At 44.6% G+C, this 24,062-nt stretch overlaps 5 protein-coding genes across 13 annotated transcripts in view; 1 reads left to right on the top strand and 4 right to left on the bottom strand.

The window, feature by feature from the left end:
- Positions 1-24,062, top strand: part of ntn1b (netrin 1b) — a 202,036-nt gene that overhangs the window by 138,277 nt on the left and 39,697 nt on the right. The gene's annotated exons all lie outside the window — the stretch shown is intronic.
- On the bottom strand, positions 1,120-5,235 carry LOC127589586 (ATP-dependent RNA helicase DDX39A). Its single transcript, XM_052048808.1, has 10 exons — positions 5,128-5,235; positions 4,205-4,421; positions 3,976-4,103; positions 3,584-3,860; positions 3,396-3,514; positions 3,180-3,311; positions 2,867-2,976; positions 2,542-2,686; positions 1,728-1,875; positions 1,120-1,348 (listed from the first exon to the last, which is right to left on the bottom strand). The coding sequence occupies exons 2-10, from the start codon at positions 4,410-4,412 to the stop codon at positions 1,332-1,334; spliced, it is 1,284 nt and encodes a 427-aa protein (XP_051904768.1). The 5' UTR covers positions 4,413-4,421; positions 5,128-5,235; the 3' UTR covers positions 1,120-1,331.
- Positions 5,808-9,571, bottom strand: gcat (glycine C-acetyltransferase). Of its 2 annotated transcripts, none has more exons than XM_052048804.1 (9): positions 9,302-9,571; positions 8,580-8,710; positions 8,211-8,312; positions 7,987-8,133; positions 7,527-7,681; positions 7,191-7,273; positions 6,478-6,649; positions 6,238-6,359; positions 5,808-6,131 (listed from the first exon to the last, which is right to left on the bottom strand). In XM_052048804.1, the coding sequence occupies exons 1-9, from the start codon at positions 9,519-9,521 to the stop codon at positions 5,980-5,982; spliced, it is 1,284 nt and encodes a 427-aa protein (XP_051904764.1). In that variant the 5' UTR covers positions 9,522-9,571; the 3' UTR covers positions 5,808-5,979. The 2 variants fall into 2 exon arrangements, with proteins under 2 accessions (XP_051904764.1, XP_051904765.1); XM_052048805.1 differs by lacking the exon at positions 9,302-9,571 and adding an exon at positions 8,912-9,269.
- tom1 (target of myb1 membrane trafficking protein) lies at positions 10,517-15,958 on the bottom strand. Of its 7 annotated transcripts, none has more exons than XM_052048796.1 (16): positions 15,783-15,958; positions 14,751-14,835; positions 14,590-14,668; positions 14,353-14,502; positions 14,126-14,260; positions 13,897-14,031; positions 13,630-13,746; positions 13,301-13,431; positions 13,092-13,134; positions 12,890-13,013; positions 12,681-12,750; positions 12,494-12,578; positions 11,947-12,012; positions 11,508-11,570; positions 11,273-11,312; positions 10,517-11,164 (listed from the first exon to the last, which is right to left on the bottom strand). In XM_052048796.1, exons 1-16 carry the CDS (start codon positions 15,832-15,834, stop codon positions 11,070-11,072), a joined length of 1,470 nt encoding a protein of 489 aa, XP_051904756.1. In that variant the 5' UTR covers positions 15,835-15,958; the 3' UTR covers positions 10,517-11,069. The 7 variants fall into 7 exon arrangements, with proteins under 7 accessions (XP_051904756.1, XP_051904755.1, XP_051904757.1 ...); XM_052048795.1 differs by having other exon boundaries at positions 13,301-13,434; positions 15,783-15,957; XM_052048797.1 differs by having other exon boundaries at positions 12,494-12,563; positions 13,301-13,434; positions 15,783-15,956.
- Positions 18,518-23,503, bottom strand: LOC127589609 (bMERB domain-containing protein 1-like). 2 transcript variants are annotated; one of them, XM_052048838.1, is made up of 6 exons: positions 23,048-23,503; positions 21,584-21,698; positions 21,255-21,328; positions 20,022-20,136; positions 19,159-19,229; positions 18,518-19,058 (listed from the first exon to the last, which is right to left on the bottom strand). In XM_052048838.1, exons 1-6 carry the CDS (start codon positions 23,070-23,072, stop codon positions 18,940-18,942), a joined length of 519 nt encoding a protein of 172 aa, XP_051904798.1. In that variant the 5' UTR covers positions 23,073-23,503; the 3' UTR covers positions 18,518-18,939. The 2 variants fall into 2 exon arrangements, with proteins under 2 accessions (XP_051904798.1, XP_051904797.1); XM_052048837.1 differs by having other exon boundaries at positions 21,584-21,701.

Consider the following 24,062-nt stretch of genomic DNA (forward strand, 5'->3'; position numbering starts at 1 on the left):
TAATGTGGAGTCGATGAAGGGACTGCTGTCAGAAGCGTGCTTTGGTTCTGTGCAGTCAAAAAGTTCATTTGCAAAAATAAACATTTTTGATTCATGTACCGATGGAGTAAAAGTCACACACTTTTGAATGCACGAGGGAGCATTTTTTAAAAATAGTTCTTCCTTTTTTTGCCATAGCAGATGATGGAAACTTTGTATTTTCCATACAAGCTTTCTTAGGCAAACGTCATGTTCCCTGTGCTGCATAGATGCCGTTGCTCTGGAAGTATACCTTTAGATTTGTTATTGGGACATACTCCAGCAAGAATGTCCAGGCTGTATATGGGCCAACCTTTTTTTTACCAGATGTGCCGACATAGTCCGTGTATATTTTAGCACTGAATTACGTCTGGTCTCGGAACCGTTACACGCATCTCGGTGCAAACGTCGAGGATTGTAACTCTCTGGGTGTACATTAGATTCCATCTGTAAGACAACAGCATGATTTTCATTGTATATTCCATTAAAGATTTCTCCAGTCAAATGTTGTTGGGAGCAAGACTGGCTCGCAGTGGCTTGAAAGGCATTTATTAGCAAACACTTCACTTCCGCAATTGGGTCTCACAAATGTTATTAGACCTGAAATAACTCATTGATCAGCTATTACCGGTACCTTATTTTAATAGTTGATATCAGGGGTTGATGGGTAGTCCATGGATCAGGTTTTTAACAACACTCATTCTGATGTTTGTGTATATATATATATACACATATATATACATACACACGCACTATATTTCCTAAAACATACCGCATATCATTATTTTACCATTTGTATAATGCACTCTGTATCAACAATAATAAATGACATCCAACGATGCATATAAATTGTTCCCCTTAGAAATGAATGTCATTGTGGCACTTCCCCTTCAAACAGAAGCAACTAAAGATCAGTCAGGAACACAGATGGTTTAAAAAAGCATGAGTATTATTAAGGGGTGCTTTGGTAGGGGATTCGGGGGTCTTTCCGCTGCAAAGGGTTCTCCAAGTTTGCCACATCAGAGTAATAGATCCTGTTTCCCGACAACAGGATTAATCTGAAGGCAATTAAAAATGACAAAAGACAAACAAACGTGAATCGGTCTATGATTATTTTTATACAAAGTTTACTTTCAATGAAGGGACCAAAAAAACAACTCATAAAAACACAAATAAAACCAATCATACACCAAGTCCTCAAAACTGACAATAAAGTTTGATGAGAGGCAATGAGCGGAGCATTAAAAAAAAAAGTACATCGAAGGCCAAGGACAGGACGAGATCCGCGGCGAGGCGATGTCTGCAAGGCTCATTCATCTGGACTGCTCAACTAAAAAGTGGGGAGGAAATTAAAAGAAAAAAAAAGGGTTGAGCATGTAAAAACTCCCACGGGGCAACAGCTGAAACTGCCAACTCCAACAGGTGAAAGACGTAAAAGCCATTTCCATTTAATGAGCTGTGTAGTTGCATAGCAGCAGCACCAACTGTTGTTGCCAAGTTGCCAAAACGACTAAATAACACCGATTATCTGTGGGCCGAATCTTGACACCAGACCCGGGGGGCTCACCGAGCAGTTGCGCGCAGGATAATTACAGGTGATTTACAGTCCAAGTGAATGGAATGCATCTACGTCTAACAAATCATTCCAGTGGGTCAGACCGCAGGGCTCAGCCTTCTTTCAGCCGCCATTAGAAAATGCCGGGACTTACTGTAAGAGGAGATGTCGATTTCGTCGGGCAGCTCGGCCACGTTGACCTCAAAACGGTCCTGCACGTCGTTCAGAGTCTTGGCGTCGCTCTCGTCCGACACAAAGGTTATAGCCAGACCTTTGGTGCCAAATCGACCGGCGCGGGCGACCTGGGGAAAATCAACAACTGCAGGCGGGGCCGCGTGTCCAACAAGCACCGAGCGGAACTCAAAGTCAACCCTATTGAGATTCTTCTACATGGGGTTGAGATCATTTTGGTCACTTGCAACTTTTGTCATGTGGGGTCCCTTCTCCCTACCCCAACACAATATGATTCAAATGATCAGCTCATCAAGAAGCCTGTTAACAACCCCAAACATTTGAATCTGGTATGTTGTGGAAGGGAGACATATGAAAGCAAGCAGGACAGAGGCCTCCAGGACCGGGTTAGGACACCCCTGGCTTTAAAGCGATGGCTTTTTATTTATTTTTTTTAGCACAAAGAGTGCAGCGATGCGGGCAGATAGACAAACTTAAAGGCGTATATTCTTTATCCCCACTGAAAAAAAACTAATATTACTGCAGTTTCCTGAGCAGTTGTGTCGGTCTCCTTTGTTCATGTGCATTTATTATACTGCCCCCTGGTGGTCGAGTCCACACACACACCGGAGCGGAACGGAACGTTTGGACAACTTGTAATTTTAGACTAAGACGAATGATGATGATGATGAGGCGGCCAGATCTGGGCACCGGAGTTTGGGTTCGAGATGATGCTTTTCATGCACGTGCGGCAATATCGTTCGACCATGACAAAAGGAAAGCTTTTGCATTCTTACCCTGTGTAAGTAAGTGTCTGAATCTTCTGGCATGTCATAGTTGAAAACGATATTGACTCGCTCGATGTCCATCCCTCGGCCGAAGAGGTTGGTAGCCACCAAAATGCGTCTTTGGAAGTCTTTGAATTGCTGATAGCGCGACAGTCTACAGAGGGGAGCAAAACATCGTCAGTCCGGCTGCCAGCGGCTTTACCAGAGCGCTTGCCTCTTTGAAAGACATTTTGTGTCCGGCTGACGGGTGCCACGAAATCACACAGCAGTGACACACTTGGGAGGTCGACGGAGAACAATTTATGAAAGAAGACGCGGGGGTGCCTCGCCTCACCTCTCCTCCTGAGCCATCCCCTTGTGGATGGCGATGGCAGGGAAATTCTGCTCCACCAGAAGCTGCGACAAGGCGATGCAGCGCTGGATTTTCTTGACAAAGATCACCACCTGGTGGTAGGACAGGGTATTCCAACAATTTGCCAGGCTCGCCAGTAAATAACAACATCAACCCTAGTGTGACCACCGCCATCGGAAACACCTAAAACTTAAGTTCTTGAGCGAGGTAAAGAACCCTATTCAGTTTTGAACTGAAAACAATCAAATAGTCTCCCTCGGAGAAGCTGCCGTTTGAAGAATAATATTGACCTCACCTGGTTAAACTCCAAGACATCGAGCAAGTCAAAGAGCTTGCGGTTCTTCTCACTGTCCTTCAACTTGCAGTAGTACTGCTGCAGGCCGTGCAGCGTCAGTTTGGTTTCGTCGTCGACAAACACCTCCATGGGCTGCGCAACCGACAAATAGGAAGTGGTCAAGCGCGGCACGAGGTGCAAAAAGCCGCGCGGCCGAGGCATTTCGCGTTCCCTTACGTCCTGCATGAATTTGCGACAGACCGGTCGGATCTCCTTGCTCAGCGTGGCACTAAACATCATGACCTGTTTCTCGTGGGGCGTGATTCTGAAGATGTCCTGGACGTCACACCGCATGTCTGCGGGGGACAGACGAGGCAAATTAATACGCACGTGTAAATCCCGACAAAGATTTCAATAGAACGTACCAAGATGCTCCAACATTTTGTCACACTCATCCAGGACAAAATGCTTGACGTTCTTCAGGCTGAGCGTTTTGTTGCGGACGAGAGCCAGGATGCGGCCCGGCGTTCCAACCACGATGTGGGGGCAGTTCTTTTTCAGCACGTCCTCGTCATTCTTGATGGGCAGCCCTCCGAAGAACACCACCGATTTGACCGCGGGCATGTACTTGGAGAAGCGCTCGTATTCTTTGCTGATCTGGAAGGCCAGCTCTCGCGTGTGGCACATGACTAACACTGCTACCTAGAGGAACACAGAAAGGATGTGATTTGATCAACTGATGCCACGGGGCAAAAAGGTGCACAACAAGGCTAGTCCATAAGACCCGAATAAAATCTCAACCCGCCAACATACTAACCTGTCCATCGACTGGTTCAAGCTGTTGAAGAGTGGCCAAAACAAACACGGCTGTCTTGCCCATACCCGATTTGGCTTGGCAAAGGATGTCCATGCCCAGGATGGCTTGTGGGATGCATTCGTGCTGGACTATATGAGACAGACTAAAACATTTAGATCTTCGCTTTCTATGAAAAGAAACGACACAATTCCGACAGCCCATCGGCCTCGGATCTTCAAAGCAGCATCACCTTCAGATGGATGTTCAAAGCCACAGTCAATGATGGCACGAAGTAACTCAGGTTTGAGCAAGAAGTCCCTGAAGCCCGAACTGTGGATTGAAACATAGGATCCCTTCACGTCCTTCTTGCCGGTGGGGGCTCCACCCTCGGGTGCTCTTTGAGGTTCATCGTCATCTTCGTAGTCGAGCAGCTCATTGTCGACATCGTTCTCAGACATCTTGTCGACCTGAAACCATCACATGAACATAAGAACTGGTCTAAGCAAGGTCTATCGTGGAGTCGTGCGAGTAGAGAGTCATTCAAGTCAACCCGTGGGTGATAATCTGATATTAGATTGGAGAAAGCACATGCTGATAATATCAAAGTGTGGAGCGCGTCAACTTGTCTAAACAGCGAGGACCCGATTGAGGAGGAATAAGTAGTTAGATGCGATATGCGCATGTACCTAATCGGTGATCCAAATCCTGGGTGATTTGAAACACAGGCGATTGAATTATGGGTCAAAATATAAACACCATTCTGAGGAACGCATCCGCAACTCTCTTGGTCCGGAATTTTAAAATCGCCGGTTGTCGAGCCCACCAGTCGGCGTTGTGCTGCATACAACGGTCGACGACGTGGCAAGAGAATTTGTTAAATCACACAGGACTGTGAGTTATGTTTGTAGCTAATTTGCAAGGTGACTTCAGACAAAGCCAAGCGGCAAATGCTGAGGCCACGCTTTGCGTCGTCTAGGGCGGCGAGTCTCAATAATGCTAGGCTACATTATGCTAAAGTGATCACTAGCACAATACAGGGCAGAGAAGAGTCGATCCATTCAGTTTTGGGTGCGTGTTCATTTACAGACTAATCATAAATGGACGAAAGTGGGAGAGCGGCGCCAAGGTTTCATAACTTTCATTCATTCGTGTCAACTACTGTAAAACTCCTACCTGCAGAGTAATCGACGCGCCTACAACAGTGAATCAAAAACCGCATGGGGAGGCCTCACAAGGTTATACCAGAAACCGGAAGTCCCGCCCAGCTCAAAATGCGCCCACATTAATGGTGGATTACAACGCTCGCAATAAAAACGAGTCAGCGATTGGACAATAGCAACATCAGTCTATCTCGTAGAAATAAGCAGGCTCACAGCAGCAGAAGACCATAGACGCAAATCTTGCACTCTGTGGCCCAATTCAGCAACTTTTCACACTTCCCGACCAACAGCCCCCCCCGGCAACACCCATTAAATTAAATAGGTAAAGGCAGAGTTCCACGTTTCTCCGTCTGCGATAATCCATGCGTGATTTCTAAATTTGACTCGGAGTCGTTTCGTTTTTAAATGATTCACCCAAATAAATCCTAATAACTGCAAATGGTCTGAGGGATTTTTGTCTTCATATGTCAACTTCTATACGCTTGCTGTGTACGGAAGCCACTCAAACAATTTCAAATAACTGGACAGGGAAGTAACCAGAAAGATTTCAAGTGGAACGTTTTGACGCCACAACAGTTTTTTTTAACATTGTTGATAAAACATCAAACTCAGATTGTCAAATTTTAGAAGTTTGATAAGTAATTAGTCTTGCATCATTAAAACACCCGAGTAAAGAAACCCAAAGTCAAAAGATTCAATGGCAAGCGTGAAGCGTTTTTTCACTTTATTTCACTCTCAGGCAGCTAACCCCAGCCTGAACAGGACACAAAGTTGCCAGAGAGAAATCATCGCCATTATTCGCATAGGCCATATCCGAAGGAGCACCTGTTTGGGTTGGTTCTCCAAGTACCGGTAGTCATTTCTTTCAGGAAATAACTCCATGCTTTCTGCCCGTCTGAATGAAGGCGTCGACACAGTGGTCAATGTCTTCATCTGTGTGCGCGGCTGAGATCTGAACGCGGATTCTGGCTTTGCCTTTCGGGACGACGGGGAAGGAAAATCCAATCACGTACACTCCTGTTGAGGAGAGTCAAATTGACCGATGACCAAATAATGGACATTTACTTTTGTTTTGATGCAGAGGAAAACAATAACCCAGGGTCAGACGTGACTCATGCCTCACCGAGCTTCAACATGTCATCTGCCATGAGAGAGGCAAGCCGTGCATCGCCCAGCATCACCGGACAGATCGGGTGAGCGGAACCCGAGATGGTGAAGCCGGCCTGTGTCATCTTGTTTCGGAACCTGTTATCGGAGAAAACATGAATGCGATTCAACATGCTTCACAAAATGAATAATCAACAGCATTATCATAACGCAGTATATCGGAAGAGCATGGTGCAGTCTAACGTCGCGTCCGTACCTCATGGTTTTTGCTGACATGCTCTGCGCAATCTCACTGGAGGCGAGGAGCAGCTCGACAGCCCGCGTGGCGCAGCCCACCACGGGTGGAGGAAGGGAGTTGGAGAAGAGGTACGGCCGAGACCGCTGCCTCAGGAGGTCAATGAGGGGCTTTGGTCCCACCGTGTAGCCGCCTGACGTGATAGCAAACATTATGTAATCATATTTTCTGCATTTTCAACTCCCAAGTTCTTGTGTTGAACACTTTCGGCATTCTGGCCACTTCTGATCATCTCTCTTCCTTTTTTTTATAACCATTTTAATTCTGTGAGTAGAAATAATAGTCACAAACTGCCATTCCTGGCCACTAACACAAGAGGTTATGCCACTGCTCCGAAAAAAATAAATAATAAAATTGTGACAAGTAAAAATGATCGCTACTGCTTATGACGGGCATCCAATTAGCGGCAATGACGGTTACGAATTAATCAAGTTGCACGCATTTGGTAAGAAAAAGTGATTGTGCAATTAAAATGGAATTTCAAGGGTTAAAAATGTACATTTTGCAATCATAACAAGAGGTGAAGTTAGCTAAACAAGTACGAGGAAAAACACAAAACTTAATTCACTAGAATGCTAAAAAAACGATGGACTTGTTGGACAAAAATGGTGACGGCAAGCTGAAAAGCTCGTCAAATCAAACAAGGCTCGAGATGTAAAAAGAGCCAAGCGTACCAGCTGCACCTCCCAGTGCTTTTCCCAGAGTGGAGTTTACAATATGAACTCGGCCCATTTCTCCCAGCAGCTCATCGGTTCCTCTGTAAATGGACATGAACTTAAGCTATAAAACAATTGTGAGCTTCACAATTTGCAAACAATCGAGGCAGCAGTTGCATCCGGGCCCGTTTCCTTGTTCAAAATTTTCGGCCGAGACCACTCGGGTTCTTTATGCAATAATTCAACTACTATGCCGGGTATTTATTCACAAACAAAAAGCGCTGCAGTTCCTTTGTCAATCGAAACGCACACGTCACAATCATTTTTTTCCCCAAAATAATACATTTGATTCACCTGCCACGCGGCCCAAGGAAACCCGTGGCGTGGCATTCATCGATGAACACCATCGCCCCGTATTGCTCAGCCAGGTCACAGATTCCGGTTAACGGAGCCACATCTCCATCCATTGAGAAGACCCCATCCGTCACCACCAGCCGCATACGACATGACTGAGAAATAGAAATGCTTGTACGTCATCGGACAAAAGATACTTAATGCTGAATTTCACCCATCTTGGGGTATCAATAACAATAGTCGTTTATAAGCATGGTTGTAGTTTGAAGTGTCGCTGAATTGCATTGCATTTCAGCAATCCCCTAAAATCTTATCAGTCGTGCACGCATTTGAATTTAAGCTAGGCGGACATAAGTACTGGGACACCTGACCATTCACCTCAAACTGCTTTACTCTTCTGGGAAGAGTCTTTTTTGTCAGTTCACTTTTCGGTGTGAGAACAGCAAGATTCCCCACACACCTGAGACTCCTCCAGTTTGCGCTCCAAATCACCGAGGTCCATGTGTTTGTAGCGCAATCTTTTTGCCCGGCACAGACGGATGCCATCAATAATGGAGGCGTGGTTAAGTTCATCCGACAACACAGCATCATCCGGGCCCAGCAGAACCTTGCACAGGAGTCATTCAAATGCTTTACACCACAAAGCCGGAAATCCTTTGCTGGAGACGATGCCGCATGACACACCTCAAATAGTCCAGCGTTGGCATCAAAACAACTGGCATAGAGGATGCAGTCCTCCCTCTCGTGAAACTCTGCCAACTTCTGCTCCAGGTTTCTGTGCAAATCCTGGAAAGCAGACATATTAGGGGAAAATAGACTTTTTCATTGCTTGCTTTAAATGCTGTCAGGTTGCTAAATAAAAAATAAAATACATGAATAACCTGTAACAACTGTAAATAGTACAGCCACCTTATACCAGTTGCATATATGCTTATGTTGTGTTTTGGATTTGATGTTTGGTTTGACACCATAGGCATGGCCAATGTTTTTTTTCCCCCCTGCATGCGTGTTGGTGCATTTATGCATTTTCTGTTTATTGGACACACAGTGTACCTGAGTACCGCAGATAAATCTGACTGAGCTCAATCCAGCGCCATACAATTTCAGCGCGTCAATCCCTGCTTGCACCACTTCCGGATGACTGGATAGTCCAAGATAGTTGTTGGCACAGAAGTTTAAAATGCCTGAGAGAATAAAGGGGAATCAGAAAAAAAAATCTGGTTATTTACCTTTTGGTCAAGAAGTTGAAAAGCCTAGCTGCATAATGTGACATCTGGAAAAAAAACACAATGCAAACATCTTCGAGACACACAAATGAAAGCTGACAAAAACAACAAGATGACGCATAAGAGGTGATTTCAATTACTTCTTTTTGTCATACTCACCATATTGCATCAAGGAGAATATTCAGATCACGTTTTATTGTATGTCTGTTGTTGCACACCACTCATGGAAACATCACACAAATGCAGGCTTGCAAGGAGGGGTGAGTCAAAGGAGCTTGTTCAAGTGCGCAGCAGTCAGGATGCAGACTAGTATTACTTCAATAACTAGTAGTAGTAGATTTTTGTACTGGCATGTCCAAAACAGACCAACAGTAATTTGCCATTCATTGTATATCTACCCTTCTACACCTAAATTGTTATATTGTAGTAGTTGTATACTATCGCTCGCCATTATTTTCCATGACTTATCTTCTTGTAGTTAAAAAATATGTCCCGCGATCTTTGGGCACCTTCTGAAAATCTTATGGGTCAAATGTTGTTTACACTCACTGCCACGGCTTCCCTCCACGTTGATGTGCGGTCCCTGCTTGGACGTGATCACCCTCTCGGCTTTCCAAGTCCCCGCCAAGCGAATAGACTCGAGCTCGCCGTTTAACACCGCTCTGGCTTCAGCAAGAGCCGCGTAGCTCCGATTTAAAACAGAAGCCGAGGGCCGCAGAACCCCCCGGAGAGGGTTCAATAAAGTCCAGCTAGCCTTGCCGAGAGACATGATCGTAAATGTGTGCGTTGTCGATTGTGAAACGTACCCGGAAGTTGGCTGCTGCAAAAGTGGGTGGTGTGCGCACACGTGATCAAAATGGACCAATCGCATTCGAGCTTGTGTTGAAACGAGGTAAGTTGTGATGTGGGGCACCAAGGCAGATGAGTTACTTCCGTATTGTTTTATACCCCGGGGTTTTCGTTACTTTTTATGACGACTTTAATACTGCGCTAGCATTGGTTATTGATAGATTATTGCATCGTTTACTAATTCGAACGGAATTATTGTGAACTGAGAACCCTTTAGAAAGTAAAAATGACCTGACAGGTTTTGACTGTAATGACAAGTTAAGGTCTATTTCAGCTACAAAACAAAGTAGCATAAATAGTCGACCAGAAAGTAGTTGAAAAAGAGGAATTTATCGATAGAGCACGACATGTATCCATGAGATATATCCAAATCAAGATTGGCTTTCAAATGAAACCTTGAAATCTGCCCAAACGTGAATCCAAAATGTAATATATTTAATCCGGTGCACAAGTCTTCCTTACGGCAGAGGGTTCTGGTTTGGAATCTCGATTTTGGATGTTGCAGAAGCTTCCTGCCATTCCAAACACATGCATGTTGGGTTCATTGAAGTCGCTGAATAAAATGTGTTCGGTTCCGGCTCCAGCCTTCCTATATGAGGTTTGCATGTACTCCCCGTGCCTTTGAGGGTTTTTCTTCGGGTACTCCGGTTTCCTCCCACATTCCAAAAACATGCATGTCAGGTTGATTGGGTGGTCCAAATTGTCCCTGGGTGTGATCGTGACCACAAACGGTTGTTTGTCTCTTAGTGCCCTGCAATTGGTTGGCAACCAGTTCAGGGTGCACACCGCCTATTGGCCGAAGCACAGCCACGACCCTTGTGAGGAGAAGCAGATTAGTAAATAGATGGATGGATGACTGAAATATCTCCAACATAGTACAATTTTTAAAGGTGGGTGATAACAGGAACAATTCTGGGTTGTTTATTTAATTGAACTCTGCATTTAAACTTAAAACATCTTGACAAAGAAATATTATGGAATTAAAAAAAAACCAATGTTACATCTGATATCAATATTAACCTGAAGCGAAGCCTCAAACTCTTCAAATGAGAAATTGCTGACATATAAGTTAAGAGTGTGCTACTTACACAAAGGCATTATCTGTAACTCATCATGAGATACCACAAATGAGAGTTCATAGCAATATAGTCCTCTATGTTGCAAAAGTTGTTTTAGTATCAATATTCCACGTTTCCTTCAATAGTAGGAATGTTCCCATAGAAATTGTGCAAACGTTTGCATTACCGCCACTTAGTTACATCAAGCAAAATGCTCTAGCCTTCATTCACTTGTTACCAGTTAAAACCCCAGTAAAGTAACTTAGCAGGATACACAGGAAGTAATTACAGACCGCAGTCCTCCATGCCCAAATGTGCCTTGGATACATAAAACCAAAATACATCTCCATCTGTCCCTTATGGCAGAGGTACTTTGTGAGAGTTGCGTGTGCGGCAGGTGGAAGTGCAGCTCAGGATTCGGAGTGGTTGGCGTCCTGGGAAGACTGTCGTACTGAAGGCAGACGCTCAGCTGCTTTGGCTCTTTGCGCCAAGAACCTGTCAAATTCTTCAGAAGAGGATAAGCATTATTAGCCAAAAAAAAAAAAGCCACACACAATCTACTACAGGAAAATAACGGAATGTCAAAAAGGGATGAGATTGAATCCTTGCTCACCTTCGCTTGTGACACCATCAGAGTCCTCGTTGTCATCGTACTGTATCACAAAAAGAAACCAAATGTGATTGTGCAAAGAAATTAAATACAATGCAACGTTACAATGATCCCTGTGAGCTGTATTCAAGATTCAAATGCAAAAAATATTCTGTGGCAATGGATACCTCCGCATTGAAGAGGCCTCGTTTCATTTTCATCTAAATGTACGGACGGTATTAGTCATCGTACTGCTCACCTCATCATCCAGCTCCAGCCATTTCTCAATATCCTCCATTACATTGGACTGCTTGATGGGAATCTTTAGAGAAGAAAAAAAAATATCAAAACAAAAGAATGACAGCGTCTCACCCCCTCAAAGAAAAACGATACAAAAAAACAAAACAAACACACACACAAAATGGCTACCCCAACGTGACACAAAGTAGAAACATTCTAAGGAAATGGAACATCAGGACAGAGCAAAGCAAATCTTTCCATGCGCCTTGCACACCCAGGGCAATTCAAATAATAATTCAAGTCTTTAACACTGACTAGCATGCAAACCAAATGGTTTATGGGGCTGCAAACGTGAACCACTGACCATAACAAAAGTGAACTGCAACCTCATGACAACAACAACAACGACTACTACTTCTACAAACCCCAGAAAAAAAAAAACCTGTACATGGACCCACCATTCCCCTTTTAATCATCCAGTCTAACTTTGGTGACGAGCTGTGGGAGGAGGCTGGGCTGCAATCCTTCGTTGCACAGATAGAGAATTCTTTCAAAGTAGTATCAAGTGATTTCAATCCATTTCTTGACACTAATGCTGACATTGTTAGAAGCATAATAACACGGCAAGAATGCACTGGCATATAAGACCGGGTGTTCCAAAATTTACAGATCAAGTCATAGTTTAATTATTAGCCAGTTCCCATTTGATGATGCGATTTGAATGCGTTGTTGTGATTTTTCAACGCTAGTTACTCAGAAATCAATATTTCAGTTTATGTCAGATTTTTGTTTATTGGAACAAGCATCTACTTTTTCCTCGGGGTCTCGTTTCCGGTATCCGCTACTAGTACAGCTCAGTCAGCAGTATTAACACAACATTTATTAACATAAAAGTAAAACCATGACAATGATTTACTGAGTTTGCTTCTCAAGTCAGAAAGCGAGCTACTTCTTACACGTAACATGAGCAATTTACACACAGAATCTTTTTTTTTTTTAACTTACCGCTTTAGAGTTTTGCACGGTGTCGTCCTGCGCTTGCGCAAGGCCATCCAGTCCAATGGCTGGATGCTCACTGAAACCAAATTCACTTGAACGTGAACATGAACTGTAAATTAGGCTCGTAATATATTCAAACACCCGGAGAAAAAAAAATCCGTCAAAAAAAAATTCTGTGTGTTATTTTCTATACCTTCCTCTTTGAGCTGAGCCATTCCCTTTCAGTAAAAATGCATCCACAACATCATCGCCTTCCCTTGTGTCTGTTGAAAGGACAACAAAAGCGTTTTGCGAGGTAAACGAAAAGTAGATGATAGTTTTGATCAAATTTGTAGAATGCTAAATTAGGTAAACCTCAACGAATATACAAACGAACGAAACAAGTGGCAGTCAAGAACTTACTGAGCCCTGCCATCTGGCTGGACAAAGTGTCCTCTTTCGATTGGCTGAGCAAGCCTCCATTTGGGACTGACGCAGCTGCTGATTGGCTCACATCGAGGTCCGTCAGGTTTACATAAGTGTGGCCCTGCAAATGCAAAAGAGACGCGTCAACATGAAAAACAAACAACTCCCCCCCCCAAAAAACACATAAAAGTGTGTCTACCTTTTGTGTTGCGTTTGGACAATTAGTTAACTGTCTTTCAAACCTGAAAAGAGCAACGAAGAGCAATAAGAAACTACCTCCATATGCGTTTGTAGGCGAGATGGACATCCTCTACTTGTTTACACGAAAAACAACAGGAATAATCTTTATCGTTATTGCCGTTGCCTCAAGATTGTATAGCGGGGGGGTAGGAGGGGGGGTCAGTTTACCTGTGATAGCGCGAGAAGGCGGTGTTCATCTCGTCGTTGGTAGCGAGTAACTCCTCAATCAACTTCTCCTCACTAAGCCTGGGGACAATCTTCACTATCCTGTCCTGCATTTCCTTACATACCGTGTACAACTGCTAATGACACAACCAAAGAGAGAGAGAATGTGTGGGTGGGGGGGTTGTGGTGGTGCAGATGTAGCACATGCGTCAAGTGCGAGATCAGTTAAGGGCAACGAGAAAAAGGGCGGGAGACGTATTCTCACTGGATAAAATGAAAGCAATAATATGCTTGGATTGATCATAACACCCCAACGGGTGCAATTTGTGTACCTCCAGCAGCTCCACGGCAGCTTGCTTTACCGTGACAGGATCCAGCTGACTCATCATATCGGACATCATGGTGAGGTTGGTCCGCACGACTCCCAGCTCTGCTTTTAGAGCCCCCACCTGGAGTCATAAGAGCTACTTAATAACTATAAATGCCCTTGATTCAAAGTAAATGGAGGTTCGTTGAAACGCCAACAACTCGTAAATTGGAGCACTTGTAAGTCAAGGAAAAGTCTTAATAGAACCCCTTAGTGCAGCAAAGACCATCACCTGGTTGGGAGTGAAGGCATCACTTCCATCTAGCGTCTGTTTTAGCTCAAGTGTCTGGGGTGGGGTTAGGGGAGGTTTGGAGGACAGCAGCACAGCGGGGACAGTAGCAACAGCAGGCCCGTTCCGAGACGAGGTCTGCTCAGCGAGGCACAGAAAGCACCCGAAAAGAAAGATTGACCAAAGATGAAAGGTGGCGTTTAAGAGCGAGTCGTGAAAAAAGTGGTTGTACCCTTTTGGGGGCTTGGACTGGTGGGTAGCCATCCAGTTCCGTCACAGGGAACTCAAGCCCTTTCCTGCGCAGGTCTTCATACACTGACACCACACCTGTCAGGTCGGGCGAGCTACGGAATGCGTCTGCCCACGCCTTGAAACGGTGACAACCACAAAATAACAAGAGGGTGGAATGTGTCAATACAAATTCAAAATAGCTCTTTTTTCCGTTTAGCAGCGGCCAACCTGTATGATGCCGAGCACTCTGTCGTGTACGATCAAAGGAGGGTTGTTTCTCGGGATGATGGAACGGACGAGAACCCCCTCGATAAAATCCCTTGTGGTCACCAGGATGTGAAACCTGTATCCACAGTTCTTCACGCAGGTTTCAAGCACCTGGAGCCAGAAAAAATGCATCTCATATCTGAGAAAACATCACAAGAACAAAAAGAGCCCATGGTGGAGGTGTGGCGATACACTCACGGTGAGTGCCAGCATGACCTCCTTAAAGTTCTTGTTCCCCACAATCCTTTTCTTTATGGCTCTAACTGCATCTTTGGGTCTGGAATGAGAGAATATTGACCTTTCAGATCCATGCAACCCTGAGCTCCTTTCTTAGAACACACACACACACAAAGACACACCCTTCTTCAGAGCTGTTAACCACATCGCAGATCTCCATGTTGAGAGACCAGTCTTCTGACGGCAGGCTCGAGTTGGTTGCAATCTCTGCGACAGACAAACCGACAGACAGCTAGATGTGCAGTGTAAATCGGTGTTTCTGTGCGATTTAATCTGTCCAAAGTCGGTTGCGGAGGGCCGCAGTCCTGCCTGTTTTCCAGCTCTCCCAGAGCTGGTTGATGAGCTGATCATCCGAATCAGGTGTGTTGCAGGCGGGAGAGCTGGGAAGCAGACAGGACAGTGGACCTCCAGGCCCGGTGCTGGACACGTCTGGTTTAGACCATATACAAAATTCACAGAGGAGCTGCAACAGCACCCTGTGGTACGGCAGTGCAAGCAAAATGCGCGACAGTATTTCAATTTTAAAAATAACAAAAACAGTTTGAAATCTGACATTCTTGTTTACCATAGCCGAGTCTTTTCAACACTACAAACAGTGAAATAATATGACTTTCAAATGTATCGAGTAACTATTAATATATCATGTGTAGTATTACATGATAATAATAAATACATTTTCAGTGGTCTTCCGGTTACTGGGAAAAAAAGCTTCAGACTAGCCACACAATAGTCACAATCATGTAAATACATTTCTTCCCCCCCCCCCCCCCCCCAACTGTACTATATTTGCATGAGTCAATGCAAATGCATGACGACTTGCCGCTGATTTAGGTCAGCAGGAAGTTTCAACCAATCTATTTACAACATGGCGACGTTTTGGACCCCGCCTATGTCTAACTATTGGCTGACAAACACGTCAATCAAGCATTACACCTCTTACTCGTCTGGCAGTATCAATAAACACTGAATGATGATTGAAATAATGGCGTGTTATACACCATAACTGTATGCTACATAGTGAGTGCATTTGAGACTAAATTATAAGCCAAATACAGGTGAATGTTCGCGAAGAATGACGAACGGAGATGCCGGGCTTGCTCGTCATTCGGTGATTACATTGAAACCATGCATGAGCGGCTGGAAAACAAGCTCACCGATCCGCTGTCCGACAGGCGTACTGAACGGGTTCCCCAGTAGAAACTCCATTGTGGAGGCAGCGAAGGCCCAGCAGAGCACCAAAGAACCGGACCGGGCAGGGAGCCGTACGCACCGGGCGGCCGAGCTCGCTGCTGCACCCCGCCTTCTAGCAGCACAAAGTGGGCCACTAGTTGAGCTGCGTCACGAATTTAAAGGGATAGCGTCATGGAATCATAACGCAGACGTCTACACTGGGGCTGCTTTTAGTGCTACTCATACGCCGACTTGCCTTTTAGAGGACAAATACTCTATCACCTAGTACCATAGAGACTCAAGATGTACAGTACATGTTTGTATTGACACTATCGCAATTAAGCACTGAACTAAATTATAATATTTGTTCCCCCAAATCATTCGAGTTCTTCCCCAACAGTCTATTCTCTTCGGTTTGTTGTGTTTGTCATGGTTGCACAGCTTCTAAAATGTTTATGGGGATTTCATTTTTTTCGACCAACCACATTTATGCTGCCATGTCACTGTAGCAACGGGAGCGGGCACAAGCTAGTGCTGATTGTCTCCTATTTTGGAGTACATCATCAAAGCTAAAGTGCCTCTCGCTTGTTATTGTGATGTACTACCGTCACAATACCTTAGCAGGCAGTAACTTTGATACATAATTTTCATCCGATTACTGGTCTGGCTGTAGTAGCACATTAGAGTAGGCTGTTTATTAGACTAACGGATTACTAGCATCACTGGAATGGGTCTGCAATACATCCCCTGTTGCATTATATATGAAGAGGTCATTTCATTTTTAATAGAATAATGGACGACAAGGGGTTAAAAGATTTGTTTGTTTGTTTTTTGTCACCCAACAGGTCGGTCTAGTCACTCAAGCGGCCTTGCCCTCAATGAGCATTCCTGTGACTCAGTGTCACAAGTCTAGTCTCAAGTCCCACACCATAGCGCAAATGACGCTCGGGTTAATGACTAGAGATATTCTTAAAACAAAAATTGTTGTAGAGCAGGGGTCACCAAACTTTTTGAGAGTGAGAGCTACTTCATGTGTCCTGATTGTGTGAAGGGCTACCAAATTGATACGCGTCTGAAATAACATTTGTACAAATTAAATTTAATAATATTAGAACATTAGCTAGCTAGACGTATACTGTAGCTAGCTAGTTAGATAGCTAAATAGGTAGCTATAGAATCTATAATACTGCCCATGTTTGCATTTTTAAATCATAATTTCTACGAGCAAATCACAATCCTAGCACTGGCGGGCTACTGGTGTGGTCCTCACGGGCTACCTGGTGCTCGCGGGCACCACGTTGGTGACCCCTGTTGTAGAGTATTTGATGCAGATCACCATTGGGACCAAATAAAAATCACTGGATAAAAGTGCAGCCTTGCATTCTTGGTAGGACTCTCCGATTGTGATTTCGGCTTCTTCAAGACTAAACTATGGATTAGTGACAGTACAGAGGTACAGTCAATGCTCTTTAAGGAAAAGCATTTAATTGGCGATGCTTGATGTCACGTTTCCAGGGACTCTTTTATGTCTCCGCAAGACAAGCCGCCTTCCCCGCTAGCGCCCAATTAAGAGTGTGTTGGCATGTCTATATATTCACACACAGTAGCCCACTAATTAGTCTTCAGATTAAATACAGCCGGGACCATTGCCTGTGCACGGGTCTGTTCATCCGCATCCACGTGTGACGGCCTTCCTTTGCCTGCCAAGGAGTAATGTCATATAATAAGAAGAGGGAGGGGGGGGGGCACTTTAGTGAACCACGCAGTTCATGCTATAGCCGTTTGTAGCCATGTGAACGACAATGAACTGTTTTATTCCTGTTGTCAGCGTATGATCCAGGATTTTAAAAAAAATGCTCCATTGGGATTTTGTTTAAATGATGATGCCGTGACATTCACTTAGCTTGAACCAGGAGAGCAGGAGGGGATGCTTCTTAAGACCACCCACTGTATGAGTCATCAAGGACTGCAGAGTGGGCGTCTGCATCAAGTTGTGGGGCAAAAGGAATACAACTGTTATGTTTCCATCTGGTTACGTTTGCTTTGGATTCCTCGTGTGAGCTTTTTTTTCCGCCACCTGTTCTCGTTATCGGTCTTCTTGGTGTGTAAGCAATTAGCTCCCTCAAGCCTTTGCGTCTTGTCCGGGTGTTTCTCGTTGTCTCGTCACTTATCTTGCATTTCGTTCCCTGAGTTTCTGTCAGTCTTTGTTGGGTCATGTTTTGTTTCCTGTTGTAGTTTGGTTTGATACTTGTGATTTCCAGGCATTTTTTTGGAGTACTGCGACTTAGTGTTGTTTTTTTTTCCCCGTTGTACTACTGTGTATTTTTTGTTCAATACATTTTGATCAATCCACCCTGCTCCTCCCTGCTTTTTGGGGGTCCTCCAACTACCACCACGCAGAACGTGACAACAAGTGAGGAGCGAGAACATCTCGCCACAGCGAACATGGTCAAGTCAAGTCAAGAGTATTTCTCGAGCACTTTCAAACAGCCATTGCTGCATAGAAAGTGCTGTACATGGAGCGATTTAACATGCACAATAAACAGCAAGACAAATCGGTAATAAAGGCGGTAGAAAGCACCAAACAGTAAAATCAAGAACAAATCTAATTCACGCTGAGTCCAACGCCAAAGGTCCTCAAATGCAGTGATCCAATTGCATGCTCGTGCGATATACGACGTAACATTCATCTTTCTGACACATAAGTCACGAAACGGGGTTTGAATGTACTTGAAACAAACGCCGATCTTTATTTTCTGCACAACACAAACTCTTTTTTGATACTCACTCTGTGTTACTGCAGTACCGTTAGGAAATCCAAAAAAATGAAAGTAAGGAGTCACACACAGCCTTAAGCTTGATAATAAGAGTGGCGGTAATTGCCCTGCCAAACAGCCACCGTATTACGAAAAGACTTCATTACGGTTCCCTCCTGTGGGTCACTTAATGAGATCACATTACAAATGGGACAATTAGGATCGTACAAAGGCTTGAAGGTCCAAAGATCTTTTCATGCAACATTAGGGTAGCATGTACACCAAACGTCTTTCTACTTTGAGGACGTATGCTCGCTCCCAAGAATTTTCCATCACTTCCAAATGCATACAAGGCGCAATGAAGCGAAGGCATGCGCGAGATGCGTTACATGATGGCGCACGTGACGCCGCAGCAGTCTTTCAGTAGCGCGAGTCCACTTTTCGAGATAAAGGGTGCTGGCGCGCGTGGAGCTTTGGACATCACCTTCTGGTCTTGCAGAGCGCCTGATATGAAAGGGAGGCGCATCGCTCAACGCTCAGTTCCACCAACTTGGCTAACGTCTTTAATATGATAAAGACATTGGGATGCTTGTGAGAAGCTCACCTTTGGTCCCTGGAGTGTTGTGGAGCTCGGGCTGCAAGAAGGCTGCCATTTCTCGGTCTTCTTCTCTCTCTCTGGTAAGAACAAATGTTTTGAATCCATGAAGTCGTCGGATCGTGTCGCATTTTGAGATCAACAACTGCTGAAACTTCAAAGGAAAAAAAAAAAAAGCAAGTGTTGCAAAACGGAGGTCCCCTTGCTGATCGAATCAAAACAAAAGCTTTCGGCGCTTGAAGTTTCCCTTCACTGACACGCAGCAGGCGGCCCGGTAGTCCAGTGGTTAGCACGTGGGCTTCACAGTGCAGAGGTACCGGGTTCGATTCCAGCTCCGGCCTCCCTGTGTGGAGTTTGCATGTTCTCCCCGGTGGGTTTTCTCCGGGTGCTCCGGTTTCCTCCCACATTCCAAAAATATGCGTGGCAGGCTGATTGAACACTCTAAATTGTCCCTAGGTGTGATTGTGAGCGTGGATGGTTGTTCGTCTATGTGTGCCCTGTGATTGGCTGGCAACCGATTCAGGGTGTCCCCCGCCTACTGCCCGGAGACGGCTGGGATAGGCTCCAGCACCCCCCGCGACCCTAGTGAGGATCAAGCGGTTAGGAAGATGAATGAATGAATGAATGAATGAATGACACGCAGCAGATGGAGACAATGCGGGCAAAGTGTAAAGCAAATTTCATCCTCACATTTTTTTTTTTAGTTCATTGCCGGTTGTAAATAGTCCATGTTTTTGCTATCAGTGATGGGATATTAGTTTCTTATTGTTTCGACACATAGCTCAACTTATTTTTCCCCACCAACAAAGGAGGGGCTGAAGCTTTGGAGGCTTAACCTGCGAGGTGCGGAGGCGCCGCGTGAAGAACCTCACCTGAGCCGCTCAAATTCCACATCATCTACAAGGAAGTCTCTGGTCTCCACCAGCTTGCCGATCTGCTGCAGCAGCTCCTCCTCCCTCATCCGATCCTCCTTGGACTTGTCTCGATCTGTTCAACCGTCAACCCCCCCCCCCACTAGAGTCATTTTCATGTCAAAAGTGACATTTCAAAGCATCACATATATTCCCCCTCCCCCCTCGAAATAACGACAACATGGTTTACTCCATAAAAAAAAAACCCACACTGCATTCCTCAGCAATGGTTATCGTCTTGGAAAATATTGTTTTGTATCCGTTTATACACTAAAGAAAATGTCTACAGTAAATATCAATCTTTTGGTTTTGCTCCCAAAAGATGGGAGGCTTTTTCTATGAAGAAACATGGCCTCTTTCTCCCTACGTCACCGTGTAGGATGTTAAGATGCCGCGATTTCACAGATTCTTTTTTGGAGGGTGGGGGGTACAGTCAATAAGTGTTTTGTTCTGTAGCTATATTGTGACATTGCCGTCTTCATCGAGGACGATTATGAATACGTTCAAGCCATCTCGTTATTTTTCGTCGATACACTCTCCATTGCGGTCCGTCTTTTTAGTTGCCACAGCAACGTTTCTCGTGGCTCTACATGTCATACAAACTTCATGGGGGAAGGCGGGGGGAATCATCATTCATTAGTGCATTTAGAAGGAAAAAAAAAGAAAAAGAAGAAGAGCCTTGAAAATTCATCAGTCGCTCTCTTTTTTTGTTTTTTTCCAGCTGAGCTTCAGTGCACACAGTCTCTTCAGAGGCCATCACCGATCTTCTTAACACATGGTTGTGCTTCCTGAGCACATGCTCTGAAAACATGTCTGGTAATTGCAAAAAAAAAAAAAAAAACATGGCAGAGTTGGTGGAGGCCAACAGATTTGAAAGATGGCTTCGGGGGCACGGCACATCCCGAACTGGAGAAGGTCATTTGCTGACCGAACCTTTTCAAACGCGACAGGCGTCTTATAAAATCATTTCTTCTTCATACTGTCCACGTATTTGTAACTGACCATGTTTATACTGTAGTACATGCTCATATTGTATTATACATCGTAGTTGGCGGCCATTTTAATGGTTACAACAAACTAGCATTCTAACATTGCCCATGTCCCTCGAGGTACGTTGTAACCCGGTTTTCGACCGTACATAATCGTGCGTTTCACAAGTGGCGCTCACTGGAGGTGGCTGCTGTTTGAAAGTACCTGGGACTGAAACCAGTTTCTGCAGCTCTCTCTTCAGCCTTGTGATTTCATTACACAACTGAAAGTCTTCCATCCTGCGTGTGGGGGAGAAAAAAAAGTGACTTTCCAAACAGCAGGATCAGTCCTCTTACAAATCACGCAGCTCCACTGTCATTCTTGAGTGTATTGTCTTAAAATCAATTTCCAATGTCTAATGAAGAGCTTGAGAAGGAACCGTTGGTGAAAATCATTTCAAAGGTACCGCAGATAGTTCACTGGCCCCAGCAAAATTGCTGGACATGCATCTTGACTTGTGTTTATTGATAATAATAAAAGATAACATCTCTTACATGTATCTCAACTCCGACTCTCGCCGCACGAGGACGTTTCGTAGTCGCTCAATTTTGAACAGCTCCCCTTCGATGTCCTCGAGTGCGATTGAGGAATCGGCCATGGAGATGACATCTTCTGACGGAAGATAAACGAGGCTATCACATACATTTCGTACATTCGTTTGGAAATATATTTATCCGATGTGCCTTATTAACACAACACAACACAACACAAAGTTTGGCTTCATGATTCTCCAGCACGGTAAAAATGTGATGGATTTGTATACTACCCATTAAAAAGTCAATTTTCCAACAAGCTGTCCCATTTAAAGGCAGACATGAACTGTAATCATGTTTGGAATGAAACACCTGCGCACGCGTTTATACTGGCGGCTCCACTAATTACAGGACTTCTGCAAGCTGTTAAGTCAGTTGGCTTGTCGAATGAAAATTGCGAGCCCGTTTAAACAATAATAGCAGTCTACGGGCATTATTGTGGCTAAACTCCATCCACCCGTTGTCTGTAGCACTTGTTCTCATCAGGGTATCTCAACTTTGGGCAAGAGCGGGTTGCTAGTCACTTGCAAGGCACATGTAAACAAACTGGAGTAACCAGCGAAAACATAAACCAGCACTATGGTTAAAGTTTTATGGAGTATTTACAGTTCAAGTGAGTATAATTGGATTAATTCCCTTTTTTTTTGTATTGGATCAAATTAAATGTCTGGGTGTCCCTAATATTGCGACGCAGGGAGAGTAGGTGTGGGTTAGTAATTATGACAAGTGACAAAATATGAAAATGTAAGAGACAAGTAGGAGAAAGTTGTCTCTGCACTTCAGTTCACGTGTTAGTTGAAGCCATCGTTTCGGTGTGACTGCACCAAGATCCCGAACCGGCCACCTCCTCCACGACAGCCTCCTACTCGTTTACTGCTCACCAAGAGCGATGAGTCACCCGGTCGAACTGAGATTTACTTTTAATTACCTGTGTTTGGCTGAAAGGACATTTCCACTCTTACATATCGAGTCACTGTTGATACCACGGCTACAACTCACCCAGACATTCACGTGGTGCTGCTGCAACTTCATTCATCAGCGGTCCCCAACCTTTTTGCGTGTGTGTGTCACGAATATCGAATCAATGTTCTGTCGAGCGTTCAGCCAAAGAATGTGTAGCAAATGTTATAACGCCTACAGTATGTTGTCCACGTCTTGTGAGGAAAATGAGCAGAAAAGAACGTAGCAAAACCTCTATGCGGTCTACAAAACAAACAAACGAAAACAGGACGACCTTTTGAAGCTAAAACGTTTGATTTCATTTGGGAGGAAAAACTCATACACGGAATGAAACAGTTTTCTGAATAGCGCGAAATTATTTGTAAGAATCTGCATGAATTGTGACGTATATTCCAAATGATCATGTGTAAAAAAAAAACAAAAAACGGGTTGTTTTAACCACTACACACATAACGCATGCATCACCTGGTTTCTCATTTGCTTCATCCATTTGCGCCTGGTCCAAAGTGTCGTCTCGTTCAGATGATGTCCGTTATTCCATGTTCGTCACCAGAAGTCCCCTTCAACAGTGCAGACCAGCACAAGATGCAACGAGGCACTCACCGGGCGGGAAATTGCGGGAGAGCTGCGCGTGGATGCTGAAGCCACACCAACGCTGAGGAATCTTGAGATGACCCACTGGATGCCGAGCACCACTAAGAGACGCCGCCTAGTGGCACGTGCGCGCAACGACAGGCCAGCGATGGGATATGCGCAACAACCATCAGCGAACTCCAAAAATGTACTGACCTCAAATGAATATTCTGTGTGACTTCTACATGATAATGATTAAATAGTCACAATGAGTACTCCCATGCAAAGGTGAGTTCGGCACCTGGGCCTTGAACGAGGACCTACCTGATTCATCAATACTGTATCGACTCACCAGAGATGCTGATAACACAACACGTGTCGACATTTTTTTTTACGAATGATTTTGATCAGAGATGCGAGTAAACTTTTCAGTTTCGGTACTTTTGATATTTAGTCCGGCAGACAAGGCCTGATCCTGAACATGAACGCCATTTAAAACGACGTGCTCACCGGTGGCAAGTCTGTGCCATTTCACAGATTGCAAAAAAAAAAGGAAAAGAATGGCGGTTACACCTGCTGTTTTATCAATCAACTGAGCTCTAACCACAACGGCATTAGCCCAACGGGGGTGGGCTCTCTCAACACAAATTTCCCCGATTGAATTCCGCTGCAAACAACATAATATGGAAGAGTTGATTTCATGCATCAGGTTCTTGAGGGGCCGCCCGGCGCCCATATGGGGAGCGATTGTGGTCGGGCATCTGTTGATATCCTTGAAGTGCCGCGCTCATTCGTCACAAGTACAAGAGGCAAAGGGGAAATGATTTGTTTTTGAACAAAGTGTTTTACTGTTCAACACAAAGACCGTACAGACCTTCCAAGTTCACCAGCAGTTAAACGGATGAGG

Source organism: Hippocampus zosterae, chromosome 17, assembly GCF_025434085.1.
Source record: "Hippocampus zosterae strain Florida chromosome 17, ASM2543408v3, whole genome shotgun sequence".
NCBI classification, from domain to species: domain Eukaryota; kingdom Metazoa; phylum Chordata; class Actinopteri; order Syngnathiformes; family Syngnathidae; genus Hippocampus; species Hippocampus zosterae.